The sequence below is a fragment of the Fukomys damarensis genome, unplaced genomic scaffold, assembly GCF_012274545.1.
Source record: "Fukomys damarensis isolate Sample0158 unplaced genomic scaffold, DMR_v1.0_HiC HiC_scaffold_28, whole genome shotgun sequence".
Lineage (NCBI taxonomy): Eukaryota > Metazoa > Chordata > Mammalia > Rodentia > Bathyergidae > Fukomys > Fukomys damarensis.
The window spans coordinates 41,632,735-41,645,856 of record NW_022900940.1 but is presented as its reverse complement, the minus strand read 5'-3'; the positions used below and the strand labels follow the sequence as shown (position 1 = coordinate 41,645,856).

The 13,122-nt window shown below is 59.5% G+C and overlaps 2 protein-coding genes across 7 annotated transcripts in view; one reads left to right on the top strand and one right to left on the bottom strand.

The window, feature by feature from the left end:
* The window catches only part of Stab1 (stabilin 1), a 26,221-nt gene extending 20,946 nt beyond the window's left edge, over positions 1–5,275 (top strand). For 4 of the 5 annotated variants that reach the window (XM_010643096.3, XM_033756898.1, XM_010643095.3 and 1 more), the window contains exons 49-69: positions 91–231; positions 328–387; positions 878–1,054; positions 1,141–1,227; positions 1,323–1,472; positions 1,574–1,630; positions 1,719–1,920; positions 2,295–2,444; positions 2,531–2,635; positions 2,787–2,894; positions 2,980–3,173; positions 3,270–3,414; positions 3,499–3,632; positions 3,717–3,882; positions 3,963–4,072; positions 4,165–4,284; positions 4,366–4,515; positions 4,590–4,694; positions 4,774–4,920; positions 4,996–5,109; positions 5,186–5,275. In XM_010643096.3, coding sequence (XP_010641398.1) covers positions 91–231; positions 328–387; positions 878–1,054; positions 1,141–1,227; positions 1,323–1,472; positions 1,574–1,630; positions 1,719–1,920; positions 2,295–2,444; positions 2,531–2,635; positions 2,787–2,894; positions 2,980–3,173; positions 3,270–3,414; positions 3,499–3,632; positions 3,717–3,882; positions 3,963–4,072; positions 4,165–4,284; positions 4,366–4,515; positions 4,590–4,694; positions 4,774–4,920; positions 4,996–5,109; positions 5,186–5,242 — 2,679 coding nt within the window. In that variant the 3' untranslated portion in view covers positions 5,243–5,275. Of the gene's footprint in view, positions 1–90; positions 232–327; positions 388–877; positions 1,055–1,140; positions 1,228–1,322; positions 1,473–1,573; positions 1,631–1,718; positions 1,921–2,294; positions 2,445–2,530; positions 2,636–2,786; positions 2,895–2,979; positions 3,174–3,269; positions 3,415–3,498; positions 3,633–3,716; positions 3,883–3,962; positions 4,073–4,164; positions 4,285–4,365; positions 4,516–4,589; positions 4,695–4,773; positions 4,921–4,995; positions 5,110–5,185 lie in introns of those variants that run through there. The other variant, XM_033756899.1, reaches the window with a different exon arrangement.
* Positions 5,276–5,345: 70 nt separating this feature from the next.
* Positions 5,346–13,122, bottom strand: part of Nt5dc2 (5'-nucleotidase domain containing 2) — a 9,175-nt gene continuing 1,398 nt past the window's right edge. Inside the window, exons 2-14 of one of the 2 annotated variants that reach the window (XM_010643099.3) lie at positions 9,577–9,761; positions 9,330–9,404; positions 8,977–9,032; positions 8,801–8,894; positions 8,496–8,624; positions 8,318–8,378; positions 8,135–8,237; positions 7,943–8,044; positions 7,637–7,718; positions 6,069–6,155; positions 5,846–5,986; positions 5,708–5,772; positions 5,346–5,624 (exon numbers count right to left, since the gene is read on the bottom strand). In XM_010643099.3, coding sequence (XP_010641401.2) covers positions 5,363–5,624; positions 5,708–5,772; positions 5,846–5,986; positions 6,069–6,155; positions 7,637–7,718; positions 7,943–8,044; positions 8,135–8,237; positions 8,318–8,378; positions 8,496–8,624; positions 8,801–8,894; positions 8,977–9,023 — 1,173 coding nt within the window. In that variant the 5' untranslated portion in view covers positions 9,024–9,032; positions 9,330–9,404; positions 9,577–9,761 and the 3' untranslated portion in view covers positions 5,346–5,362. Of the gene's footprint in view, positions 5,625–5,707; positions 5,773–5,845; positions 5,987–6,068; positions 6,156–7,636; positions 7,719–7,942; positions 8,045–8,134; positions 8,238–8,317; positions 8,379–8,495; positions 8,625–8,800; positions 8,895–8,976; positions 9,033–9,329; positions 9,405–9,576; positions 9,762–13,122 lie in introns of those variants that run through there. The other variant, XM_033756920.1, reaches the window with a different exon arrangement.

Sequence of the window (13,122 nt, the reverse complement as noted above, 5' to 3'; positions counted from 1 at the left end):
TCCCTCCCTCCCTCTGTCCCTGTCCCCGACACACCCACGCCCAGCTCCCCCCATCAGCTGGATTCAGCCCCTCGCCCCCACCCCCCGCAGGGCAGCATATACCTCAATGACTTTGCCCGGGTGGTGAGCAGCGACCACGAGGCAGTGAACGGAGTCCTGCACTTCATCGACCGTGTCCTGCTACCTCCAGACGTGCTCCACTGGGAGCCTGATACCATCGCAGTCCCCCGGGTATGAGAGCGCAGGCCCCCGTGCAGGAAGGCATGAGGAGGGGCCCCGGGTCCTCCCATCTCGCTGACCCGGCTGCTCACTAGGGTCTTTCCCCAGAGCAATGTCACCACTGCTGCCGAGAGCTTTGGTTACAAGATCTTCAGCCGCCTTGTGAAGGTACTGCCCCTACGTATCTGCTCACCTTCCCCTGGGAATGAGCAGGTCTGTGCAAACTGGACCACACCCGTGTGTGAGCCTGCAGACCCGACACGTGTGTGCCAGTGTATCCCTGCAAGTGTGCCTTTGTACAGCATTCGCCCTTGTCTGTGGTTTCACTGTCTCCAATTTCGGCTACCTGGGGTCGACTGCAGCCTGATGTGGAAAATCCCAGAAAGAAACTCACAACTTTCCCCGGTGTCCCTTAAATACCTTCTAAATAGGACACATGTTGGGGTTCTAATTTACCGCTGTTAGTCTCTCACTGGGAAAGGTCGGCTCCATAGGGTTCAGTGTTAGTGAGTCTTACACATTCACGGCGGGTGTGCACGCATGCACCTGTAGAAGGCATCCTGGGTGCTGGGCCTGCTGCTGGCCTGGGATGGCCACCGACGAGTGTGGTCCAGCCTCTGTCGCTGAAGGCCACGTCTCTGCTCCAACCCAACCCCAGGTGTCTGGCCTCCTGCCCATGCTCCGAGATGCGTCCCACAGGCCCCTCACGATGCTGTGGCCCACGGACGCGGCCCTGCAGGCCCTGCCCCTGGATCGGCAGGCCTGGCTGTACCACGAGGACCACCGGGACAAGCTGGCAGCCATTCTCCGTGGCCATGTGATCCGCAACGTGGAGGTGGGCGCTCCTCAGACCTTGGCTGGTCCCCACTGCCTGCTGCTTAGCCTGCCCGCCCAGCTCCAATTGTGGCTTCATCTGTTCAGGCCTTGGCATCTGACCTGCCCAACCTGGGCCCACTCCGAACCATGCATGGGACGCCCATCTCCTTCTCTTGTGGCCGTGGCAGGCCTGTGAGTCTGGGCAGAGGATTTGGTTAAGGAGGCAGGAAGGGCAGTGAGGGTAGCAGAGCCTGTTACTCCCAAGTGCCCCACATCATCCCCTGCAGGGTGAGCTCATGGTGGGCGAAGATGATGCTCGGATTGTACAACGGTACCTGGCCTTTGAGGGTGGCCTGGCCTACGGCATCGACCAGCTGCTGGAGCCACCAGGCCTTGGTTCACGCTGTGACCGCTTTGAGACCCGGCCACTGCGGCTGGTGAGGGAGACCACGGGCCAGAGATGGGTGAGCTGGGGCCGAGCCCATCTGTCCCATCCGCATCCACCTGACCTTGTGGTGTTGGCCTCTACCCCTTCCAGAAGACCTGCAGCATCTGTGGGCTGGAGCCACCCTGTCCTGAGGGCTCACGGGAGCAGGTAAGGCACTGGGGGCTGAGTTAGGGGGTGGCAGGGGCCAAGGACCGCTGAGCTCAGGCTGCCCATGACTGGACTTCTCCTGTCCCAGGGCAGCATTGAGGCCTGCTGGCGCTACTACTCGAAGCTCTGGACGAGCCTCGCACAGCGCACCTTCATGCATGGCGGTGTATGGCTACGGCCCAGCTTCTGGGGACAGCCCCAAGGCCTGGGTAGGGGCTGCCAGCGCTCCTGTGTCACCACCACCTGGAAGCCTAGCTGCTGTCCTGGTCACTACGGCAGTGAGTGCCAAGGTGAGCAGGCTGAGGGTGCAGACTCCGGCTTGGCTCCTCCAGCCTCCAATTTAGCAAGGGCTGAGCTCTGGTCATTGTCCCTAAGGAAGGGCACTGGGGTCCTCTGGGCGGGGTCTGGGCAGAGAATAGGTTTTCCTGCAGGGAATGGCCACAGGGGGTGGGTTTAGCAGGTGCAGAAGCTGGGGAAATGCTGGAGACTCTGGGTGCTCTCCAGGCCCTGGCGGGGCCTAAGCAGTATGGAGCATCATAGGTATGTGCTCCTTGAAGGGGCTTAGCTGCCAATGGTTGGGGCAGATACCAGGGGGCTGGGCTGCATTATGGGTGCCCTGATTAGAGCCCCTGCCCAACCTCACTTCTCACACCCCATCCCCCAGCTTGCCCCGGTGGCCCCAGCAGCCCCTGTAGTGACCACGGTGTGTGCCTGGATGGCATAAGCGGCAGTGGGCAGTGTAGATGTCATTCGGGTTTTGCTGGAACGGCCTGTGAACTCTGCGCCCCGGGTGCCTTTGGACCCCAATGCCAAGGTGGGCCATCCCTGCCCTGTCCCATCTTGCCCCAGTTTCCTTGCCTGTGTGTCCCCCTCTATCCTCCTGCCTGTCCCTCTCCCCAGCCTGCCACTGCACCCCCCATGGTCACTGTGATGAAGGACTTGGGGGCTCCGGCTCCTGCTTCTGTGATGAGGGGTGGACTGGGCCGCACTGCGAGGTGCAGCTGGGTGAGTGTACCTGCTCCGCACACCTGTGTACCTGTGTACACTTGGCTGCCCCGCCACGTGCAGGTGGAGGCCCTGAGGGGTGGCTGGGGCAGGTGGAGGCTAAGAGGACAGGCACTGACCTGGTCATGTGGGGATGGGCCCTGGGGGACAGAGCTGCAGCCTGTGTGTACCCCACCCTGTGCACCCCAGGCCATGTGCCGTGCGGGCAACAGCTGCGAGTGCAGCCTGGGCTATGAAGGCGATGGCCGTGTGTGCACAGGTAAGCAGGTGACCGTGGGTGGTGCAGGTGGAAGCACCCCATTCTCTCCACTCGCCTGCTCTGACCACTGTCTGTCCATCCTCAGTGGCAGACCTGTGCCAGGATGGGCATGGGGGCTGTAGTGAGCATGCCAACTGCAGCCAGGTCGGCACAGTGGTCACCTGTGTGTGCCTCCCCAACTACGAGGGTGACGGCTGGAGCTGCCGGGCCCGCAACCCCTGTGCAGACAGCCACCGCGGGGGCTGCAGCGAGCATGCCGACTGTCTGTACACTGGCCCGGTAAGCAGGCGGGACAGCCACTTGGCCAGGGTGGGGCAGCCCCTCAGACTCACTGCCCTGGTCTCTGGAGGACACCCACTATCCTCCCTGCCCTAGAACGCCCGGCGCTGTGAGTGCCATGCAGGCTACGTGGGTGACGGACTACAGTGTCTAGAAGAAGCTGAGCCACCCGTGGACCGCTGCCTGGGCCGGCCGCCACCCTGCCACTCGGATGCCGTGTGCACTGACCTGCATTTCCAGGGTGTGTTCCCTGCCTGCTTCTGGCTTGGTGCTTCATCTCTCTGCGTTCTGGCCGGCTGACCATGCCACCCCTTCTCTCCTGCAGAAAAGAGGGCCGGCGTCTTCCACCTCCAGGCCCCTGATGTCCCTTATGGATTGACCTTCTCAGAGGCTGAGGCGGCATGTGGGGCCCAGGGGGGTGTACTTGCTTCACTCCCTCAGCTCTCTGCTGCCCAGCAGGTTTGTGAGTCCAGGAGTTAGAGCCAAGCCTTTGGGGGCCCCTGAGTTGAGCCTTGGGTCTCAGCATGCCCTCCTACCTTGCAGCTGGGCTTCCACCTGTGCCTCATGGGCTGGCTGGCCGACGGATCTGCCGCCCACCCAGTTGTGTTCCCGGCGGCAGACTGCGGTGACGGTCGGGTAGGTGTGGTCAGTTTGGGCACCCGCAAGAATCTCTCAGAGCGCTGGGATGCCTACTGCTACCGTGCGCAAGGTTCGTGCCCCCACCAAGCCCACGCCCTACTTTGCCCCTTCCTGCCAACGCCCCGCGTCACTGACCTGCTGTCCCTGCAGATGTGGCTTGCCGATGTCGGGCCGGCTTTGTGGGTGATGGGATCAGCACGTGCAACGGGAAGCTGCTTGACGTACTGGCTGCCACTGCCAACTTCTCCACCTTCTATGGGGTGTGCAGAGGGCCAGCCTCAGGGTGGGGTGTAGGTGGCTGGGATCCCCATGGAGGGAGCCTGCCCACAGCCCCGTCTTCTCACCCTCCCAGATGCTGCTGGGCTATGCCAATGCTACCAAGCAAGGTCTGGACTTCCTGGATTTCCTGGACGATGAGCTCACCTACAAGACACTCTTTGTCCCTGTCAATGAAGCCTTTGTGGACAACACGGTACAGCAGGGGCATGGACACCACAGGCCTCCTCTGCTCCCTTGGGCTGGCCCAACCTAACAGGCCTTCCTCCGCCCACAGACGCTGAGCGGCCCAGACCTTGAGCTGCACGCTTCCAACACCACCCTCCTGAGCACAAATGCCAGCCAGGGTACTTTGCTCCCTACCCACTCTGGTCTCAGCCTTATCATCAGCGACGTGGGCCCTGAGAACAGTTCTTGGGCCCCTGTGGTAAGTCTAGCTGCTGCCGGCACCCTGCTAGGCCTCATCTCCACCAGCAGTGCCTGACTCTTATCTCCCCGCAGCCTCCGGGGACAGTTGTGGTTAGGCACGTCATCGTGTGGGACATCATTGCCTTCAACGGCATCATCCATGCTCTCGCCAGCCCCCTCTTGACACCTCCACAGGCTGTGAGTCTGGGGGAGAAGGTGGAGCCGTAAGGGGCGAGGGACGCTTTGGCAAGGTGTGCGACGCTCTCCTTGTTCTCAGGGGGCAGTGATAGCACCCGAGCGCCGGCCTGTAGCAGCAAGTGTGGGGGCTGTGGTAGCCACTGGAGCACTGCTCAGCCTGGTGGCCGGAGCCCTCTACCTCCAAGCCCGAGGCAAGCCCACTGGCTTTGGCTTTTCCACCTTCCAGGTAGGGCTGGCGGACAGAAGTGGTGGCTGGGGTCAGGGTCCTTCGACCTTGTGTGAGACCGGTCATCCCTCTTAGGCAGAGGAAGATGCTGACGATGACTTCGCCCCATGGCAAGAAGGGAACCCAACCCTCGTCTCTGTCCCCAACCCTGTTTTTGGCAGCCATGACGCCTTTTGCGAGCCCTTTGATGTGAGTCTGGGAGTGTGAGGGTGTGGAAGGGGCCCAGGGCCGTCCGGTCCTGCTGCAACTGGCTTTCCTCTCCCAGGACTCACTCCTGGAAGACGACTTCCCTGACACCCAGAGGATCCTTGCTGTCAAGTGATGGGCTGAGCTCACAGCAGAGGCACATGTGGGAGACGAGCACTTTTATTGCTTCTCTGGACAGATGTCCAGAGTGGACGGGGCAGGGGACGGGGGTCTGTCCTGGACAATAAAGGCACCCTCAGCGGATATGGGCCATGTCGCCAAGGAAGGGTGTCTTCATGCAGCCCGTGCACAGCTGGTCCATCCAGAGAGGGGCCTCATGCTGCAGCGGTGTGCGGCGCGGGTAGAAGGTGAAGTCCACGCGGTAGTTGAGCAGGCAGCTGAGGGAGGCCATGTAGAGGTCGGAGAAGCGCACGAGGCGCCTGGAGAAGTAGGTAGGGTTGTGGAAGGTGCGGAAGATGCTCCCAAACTGAGCATTGAACAGGGCCTTGGTGATGTACCTGGGGCGGGAGAAGAAGGGCCACTTGAGGGGAACAGCAGAGGGGCCGGGCCAGGACCCCTGCCCTGACTGCCCCGTGCGCACCTCAGCTCCTGCCGCTCCTTCATCCAGGCAGCCAGCACCTGCTGCGACTCCGCGTCCTGATAGGTCTGGAGGGAGACAGTGTGACTCTGTGCCCGGAGGCTGTGGCCCCGGCCCCTCCCGGCAGCCCACTACCTGCACCTGCATGCGCTCGAGCAGCCCTGTCAGTGCCTGCTGCCAGGTCAGCGAGTGCATGTACTGCTCCGTGTTGATGATGCGGATCTCACGTTCCAGCTCGGGGATAATGGCACCCGTGCGCCAGCCATGCCGCAGCATGAGATCCTGGGGGGCGGGTGGCACTGGCGTCAGCTCGGCCGGAAGCTCCCCACCCTTGGCCGCCCCCGGGGCCTAGCCCTGTCCTCACCGCTAGGTCACTGTAGAGGTGGTCTCCGAAGTAGAGTACGCGTGGGCCACGCCACTCCGTCAGCCGCAGGAAGTCAAACAGGTTTCCCTTTAGGAGCAGAGAGGGAGCTGCTGAGCCAACTGTGCTCCCTCGGGGCCGCTAGCACCAGCCCTCCGGATGCCGGGCTGCCCTTTCCCGTGGCCTGGCTGCGCTGTGGTCCTAAGCCCCAAGGGCCGCGTCCCTACACCCTCACCCCTACTGCAGGCTAGAGATCAAGTCCCTGTTTATGAGAAACAAACCAAAGGGAAGGGCCCACACACTAAAGCAAAAGGCTTTGAAATCCTTGTTGCCTCAGCCCACAGGCAAACAGCAGACCAATGGCAGAGATCCCTGGCCAGGCAGGCTGTCGGCTTTCCCTGCTCCAAAGCCAGAGAAAGAAACACTTAGCCAGGCCTGAACACAATTAGAAAGGTCACAGGGCCAGAGCCGGAAGTGCAGCAGCCCCCTCAGGCCCAGGAGCAAGGGTGTACACCCAGTAAAGCACAGTGCAGAGATGTCTGTCCCCAGGAGCCTCAGAGGAGCAAGACAGCTGGGACGGGTGGCTGTGGAAAAATTAAGTGAGAAGCAGACAGACTCGCTGAAGCTGTGAACCCTGGAGCAAGGGAGGATCTTGCGGGACAGGAGACGGAGAGGGGACAGAGAACAGGGTGAGACTCCTGAGAACCAGAATCTCACACAGTGTACAGAAACTTCAGAATGTCAGGGATTAAGAGACTGCCTGGAAGCTGCAGAGAAGCTTACATTCCTACAAAGGTGCCTTTTTTTTTTTGGTACTGGGGATCGAACTCGGGTCCTTGCACTTGTGAGGCAGGTGATGGCACTAAACTAAATCCCCAGCGCAAAGGTGCCTTCTTTCTTCCACTATGGGCAGATGCCAAGACTGAGGGGACCAGCATATGTCCGAGGGGCTGGGGGCAGCAAGGCAGGACGCTGAGAGAACTGCCTACAGGCCAGGCCAGCGAACCTCCACACTGCCTTTGGCTAAGTGCTTGCTTCCCCCAGTGCCAAGGCCTCTGGAATCTCTACCCCTAAGAGGCCTTGCTCAGCCAGGATTTCCACATTCCAGTCAAGGCCAAATGCCTTAATCAGCTCCGATTTGTGGCCACCCAATGCTTCAGCCCAGCCCCTTTTATCTCCCTAGCCAGACAGGAAGGGGATCCCCACCCTGAGTCTGCCCATGGTACTGCTCAGCCCCAACTAACCACAGTGCCACCGACTGGGTCCTTAGTGCACGCAGGACGGTGGAAGGTCTCTGTATCACAACTCAAGGAGAACGCCACACTGCTTCTGAGATAAGGCGACTAGGTCAGGCTCCCTGAGCTCCCGTGTACAGCTGGATTCAAACTCGGGCAGCAGCATGACTGAGAAGCTAAGCACCCTCGCCCCATGGCTCAGAACCTCCAGACCTGCTCCCCCGTCAACACCTCTGTCATGGTGACCAGCAGCCACCATGGGGCTATGCCGCACGGTGCAGGGCCTCAGTTAGGCCTAGGCCCCCGCCAGGCACTGTCCTCTCAGACAGCCCTCACCTGCCGATAGATCTTGCCCTTTTCCAGGCGAGTGATCCGGTCCCAGTGGAGTGAGCCCTTCTCATCGAGTTTTCGGAAAGGCCTAGGGTGAGAGTCAAGGGCTTGGTCTCCAGTCTGTGCCTCCCCACTGGCTGCAAGCCCATCACTCAAGCCCCCTGACTCAACTGGGCTGCCCACTAGCAATGGAACGTTCTCACCCCGGACACAGAGAGGAGCAAAGGCCAGCATGGCCTTGTGCCTCACATCCCCTCACTGGGGCTGGGACTTCCACTTCCTCCATCCCACTGCCCACTTCCAGGCCCATACTTGCGCCGATCAGTGAAAAAGCTGGGCTTGTCTGCCTGGACGATGACCACATCAAAGAGCTGGCGCCAGTCGGGACCCACCATGTGCCGCATGCCCTTGTCCCTGTGAAGTGAGGCACAGGCTGCAGGCGGTCCAGCCACCACTCCCAGGGCTGCAGTCCTCCCCTCCCTCCCTCTGGGGGGCTGGACTCACACAAAACTGAAAGGACTGTTAGTGATGAGGAACAGCTGTTTCCCATGGGCTACCAGGCGGCTCAGAACTGCAAACGTTTCGTCTCCTCTCAAGATGTACTTCTCTGAGGGGGAAGAGGGTCCGTGAGGGGCAGCTCTGCCTCCTGCTCAGGCATGCCAAAGGAGGGGTACTGCACACCCTTACCCATATCTCGCTCAATCCACTGGTACATGAGGCCCTTCACATGCACATCTCGAATGGCGTCCTGGAAGACCCGGGAGGAGGGGGTGCAGTAAGAGAACAGTGGGGTCCAGAAGGGTCTATCCTGTCATGGCTGGACTTTGCTCTCCTGCCAGCTAAGTGGCAGTCCCAGAATCCCTACCGTCACGTCCTTGTAGAGATGTGCTTGGTCAAACTCCAGGCCGTGGCCCAGGAAGTGGTCCACCACGCAGGACAGCAATGCCATCTCCGGCAGTGAGAAGATGTCCATGAACTGCTTGATGGAGGGGCCCTGAGGAGGGGTCACAGCTCAGCCATCCTTCTGACCCCACCACCCCAGCACTGGGGCCCACAAGCTCCAAATCTTCCTTGGGACAGGCAGAGCTCAGCGGTGGGTCAGGGCCCAGCACTGCCTTGAGGGGAGCCAGCATCTATGTGGCCTCTTCAGGAGCAAGGTGAAGGGAATACCTTGCCGTAGAAGCCGCTCATCTGGTAGAGCGGGATGTGCTGGGTGCCTCCATAGAGATCGATCACCTCCTCATCTGGCACAGGCTGGAGGCCCCTGAGTGGGGGCACAGACACCATCACTCTGAGCCCGGGCAAGGTGGTAGCTGGGGTGGGACCAGGCCAAGGTCAGTACTGACCTGTAGGCTGTCCCCAGCTGCACATAATGGAAGGCATCAATCTTCATCAGAAGGCTCTGGGGGAACACGGGGGGCAGGCCGGCAGTGAGGAGGCAGATTTTGCCACTGAGAAGCAGAGGGGCTACACACCTCACTGGTGTCCCTAACCCTATCCCTGAGCCAGCCTCTGCTAGACCCCATGACAAAGCTGCCATGGAGGGTCCTCAGGGGAGCAGGTGAAAAGCAAGAGGAAGCTACAGCGCTGAGATCAAGGGGGCAGAGATGAGACTCTCCTTCGGGGAAAAGAGGGCAAGGATCAAGTTCCCATACATGTCCGGCAAGGAGAGCCCAGGAGGCCACATCTAGTCACTCACCTTCTGAATGTCATAGTGGAGGCCACGGATGGCAAAGCTGGGGTTATAGTCATACTTGCGGATTCCCTCTGGGTACTATTGAGCAAAAAAGACCAGGCCTCAGCCAGCAGCACTGCCCATTCCTGCTGGCTGGGTGGCCCCCTTGGGGGATCCAGCTCTTGCCCAGGGGGTCAGGGGAGTCCCATGATTCAGCCTGGGGTTTAGGTCAGGCTGGGTGCCACTCCCCGGCTTCCAGGGCTCGCCTCACCTTGTAGTGATCAATCAGGATGTCCCGGGCAGCACTGAAGATCTCAGGGTGCAGTGCATCTGCATACTGGGCCAGGGTGTAGTCATAGTCAAAGCCATAGACCTCGACATCACGCAGGCTGATCTCATTGTTGGCGTAGATGGCTGCTGGGTTGAGAAGACTGCACACCTCAGGGGGCAGAAGGTCTGGAAGAGGAGATGCCATACATGGAGAATGATGATCACAGCAGTGACAAATAGCTCCTGAGCACTTTGTGGGTCCCTAGTCCCGTTAGCCTCATGAAACACCCCACAATGGCAACCCTTAGGCTGAGAAGGATCTTGCCCAGGGTAGCATTGGGTCAAGTGCATGGCAGGAGCTCCTCCCACTCCTGCAGCCCATCTCACCAAACCTGTGCCTCCTCCAGGCTCTCAGCGAGCCCCATCAGACACACGGTGGTGGAACCCCGGCAACACCCACACAGGCAGCCACTCAGCTCCTCCCTCACTGGCTCCAGAACAGCTGTTCTTGGGACAGGCACAGTACCAATCCTGCCCCTCATTCAAAACCTACTCGGGAGCACCACCTTTGGTCCCCTGTCTTGGCTGCCCACTGACCATATCTACCACCCTCTTAGAGGTATTTTTAAAGGCAGCCTGCAGGGACGGAGGAATCTGTGTCAGAGGGTGCTGCCTCTGTCTTGGCCTGACTTGGGGGCTGAGCTGATGAATGCTGCCTTTCTACCTTGCCCAGAGCTGGGGTTAGGGCTCAGGAACATTAGAGAGGTGGGAAGCCCCTCTGCTGCTCAGGCTGTCAACTCTGCCCAGCAAGCAAGCTATATCCCAGCAAGCAAGGTCTTTCTAATCGGATTTCAGCTGTCTGCCAGCCCACATAATGACATTCCCTGGCTTTAGCCAGAGAACATTGCTAATTACGACAGGCGGGACGTGCGATGCCAGGTTCTAGGCCATTACCTGAGCCGCTCCCTTCTGGGCATGTGGTCATGGCCACACAAGCCCCTGGCTGCTTTCAGGGAGCTGAGCAGGGAACTGTCCTGAGTAGGGTCACAAGCTCTCCTGCCTTGTTTCCCCATCTGTACAATGAGGGAGGTGGATGCAGACATGCATGGACATTGGGTCAGCCAGACCAGATCAGGCACCTCCTGCCCTTTTACCGCAGTGTCTTTAGGAATGTGTTACCGAAGTCTCAGGCCCACTTCCTTGTCTCTGAAGGGGGAATACAAATTGTACCAACCTGTTCTAGGTTGTGCCTCTCGATCCCATAAACTCCCTGGATTCACTTTCCCTGTGTTGCAGACAGGGGAGGCAGGACTAGATGCATAGGGCACTTCCCTGAAGAGGGCTTAGGTCTAAGACTCTAGAAGTCCCTGACCCCCAGCTTGGCTGGCACCTGCTGTGATTAAGAGGCAGATTTCTTGCTGATGTGCTCCCATGTCCAAAGCATTTACCTTAGAGGCCCCTTTGGAACATGGGGATCCACCTCCACCCTCTTCTTTAGGACTCAAGTGCAGGGTGTGGTACGAGAACAGGTGTGGCTGGTTCCTCTGGTGGCCCTGGGCCAGCAGTGCAGCAGCTGCTCTGCAGATCCAGGAATGCAATGGGGCACTTCACTTGCATATGCCTGACACACCGACTGCAGTCCTCTAGGGAGCTGCTTCTGCGGCACCTGCCTTTCACTGTCACTAGGACCCTGGGCCTTGCCTTCCCTGTAGCCATGTTCCCAGGCATCAACTGTGACTATGACTCTTGCTGCAGTGTTCATAGCTTCCCGGAGCAGGCGGAGTCTACTTGACAGAAGAGTTCTGGCTGGCTAAATCCAGGCCTTTGCCTATGAGGATGTTCTCAGGGGCAGACGATTCTCCCAGGGACAAAGCAGAATGGGGAATCAGCCCGCAATCCCTGGGCTTCTCACCCCATGTCCAGGATGAGAACACTAGCAGGGTCCCATTCACTTCCTCAGGGCTGTGGTGCTGTGTAGGGCAAGAAGAGGATGTGTCCTGACCCAGCACTGGCCTGCTTTGCTCACTGTTCATTGTCCCACCCCTACCCTCATTCTCCTCTCAGCACATAACTCCCTCACCTGCCCAGGCTCCAGATTCTGGGGCCAACTCCTTCCTTGCAGTCATGAACCTTACTTGTGGATGCTTAAGGGGCTCATCTTGTTCAATCCTCACTAAAGCAATGTGAGGTAGCAACACTTTTCCCTTCATACTCCAGAGGAAAACTGGAGCTCAGGGAGGTGAAGTCTTCTGCTCCAAACCACTGAGCAGCACGCAATGGAGCTGAGATGCATTCAGGTCACCCCCCACCATCTGCCTCAATCTCTTCTCCATCAGCCTAGCCACACAGATGGGGCAGGAGGTGACAGTCCTGTTGCACTGTCCTCCAGGGGTGTGTGGAGAGGGCCAGCCTGGGGCCTGGCTCCCCGACAAAGTTTTGCCCAAAGGCATTAGACTAAGGTCTACTCCATGCTGAGAAAACTCAGTGAGATGGAGAGGACCAGGCCACAGAGGCGCACAGTTGGCTCACCTTGGTGTATCAGTGGAAATGACCTTGCACAACAAGAGGAACTTTCATACAGGGTCTGAAGATGCAGGCAGGCCCTGGAGGAAATGCCCAGTAGATTCCCCTTTCTCTACTCATCATACCTCCACAGAGGCTTTTCAGGACACTCAAGAGGATCTTCTCTAGGTGCATGACAAAGACTTCTTAACACTCAGGCCTGCTTCTCCAGAGACAGACTCAACCCAGGACTTCAACAATCTTCAGAGGCCCTAACTACTGTTTTCAGCCTGTCGAGAGGTGTGTTTTAGAGAGTAACTCTTGGTCCTCACACAGCTGGAGTGGAACTCCCTGTCCAGTCAGCTGGAATCTTCCAGACAGGGCCTCTTTCTCTTACTAGATAATGAAAGCCTGGTGGTTCCAGGGGGTTCCTCCGGAAGCTCCCCTACCCCTTCCTGGCCTGGTTCTTTAAGTCATCGCATGCCTGTGAGACAGGCTCCAAGACTGTTTTATGCTTGAGGACACTGAGGGTCGGAAGGTAACATTTGCCAAGGGTCACCCAGCTGGGTGCTGATAGGGCCACAGCCCCACTAGGCCCACCCAGACGTCCAGCACTCAGCTCTGGGGACTCGCTAGTGGCCCCGCCTGCCCTGAGAGGGGCCTGGGCCTCATCAGCTCATTTTGAGAGGGAGGGAGTGGGGGTGGGGTGAGGTACGTGCGCTTAGGAAGCCCTGACCGAGGGTACAGCAGCTCTTAGGGCTTTCAGGGGAGTGGGGTGACTTGGTCCGTTCCCCCAGTGCTTCTGCCGCCCTTGCTGAGAGTGCGCCCGACCTCCAGAGCGAAGCCAAGAGGTGCCTTAAAAAGTCTAGCAGCTGTCAGCTTAAGGTTCGGCGCCGTACCCAAGAGCCCGTATGGAAAGCGCGGCTGGAAGGCTTTGTGCACAGCACTCCCAGCCTAAGGGCCGACGAAGAGCAAGGGGCTACGTGCGTTTCCGCCGCGGCCTGCAACAGGCAGGACCCCAGAGGGAGCCGGCGGGGGGCGCGCT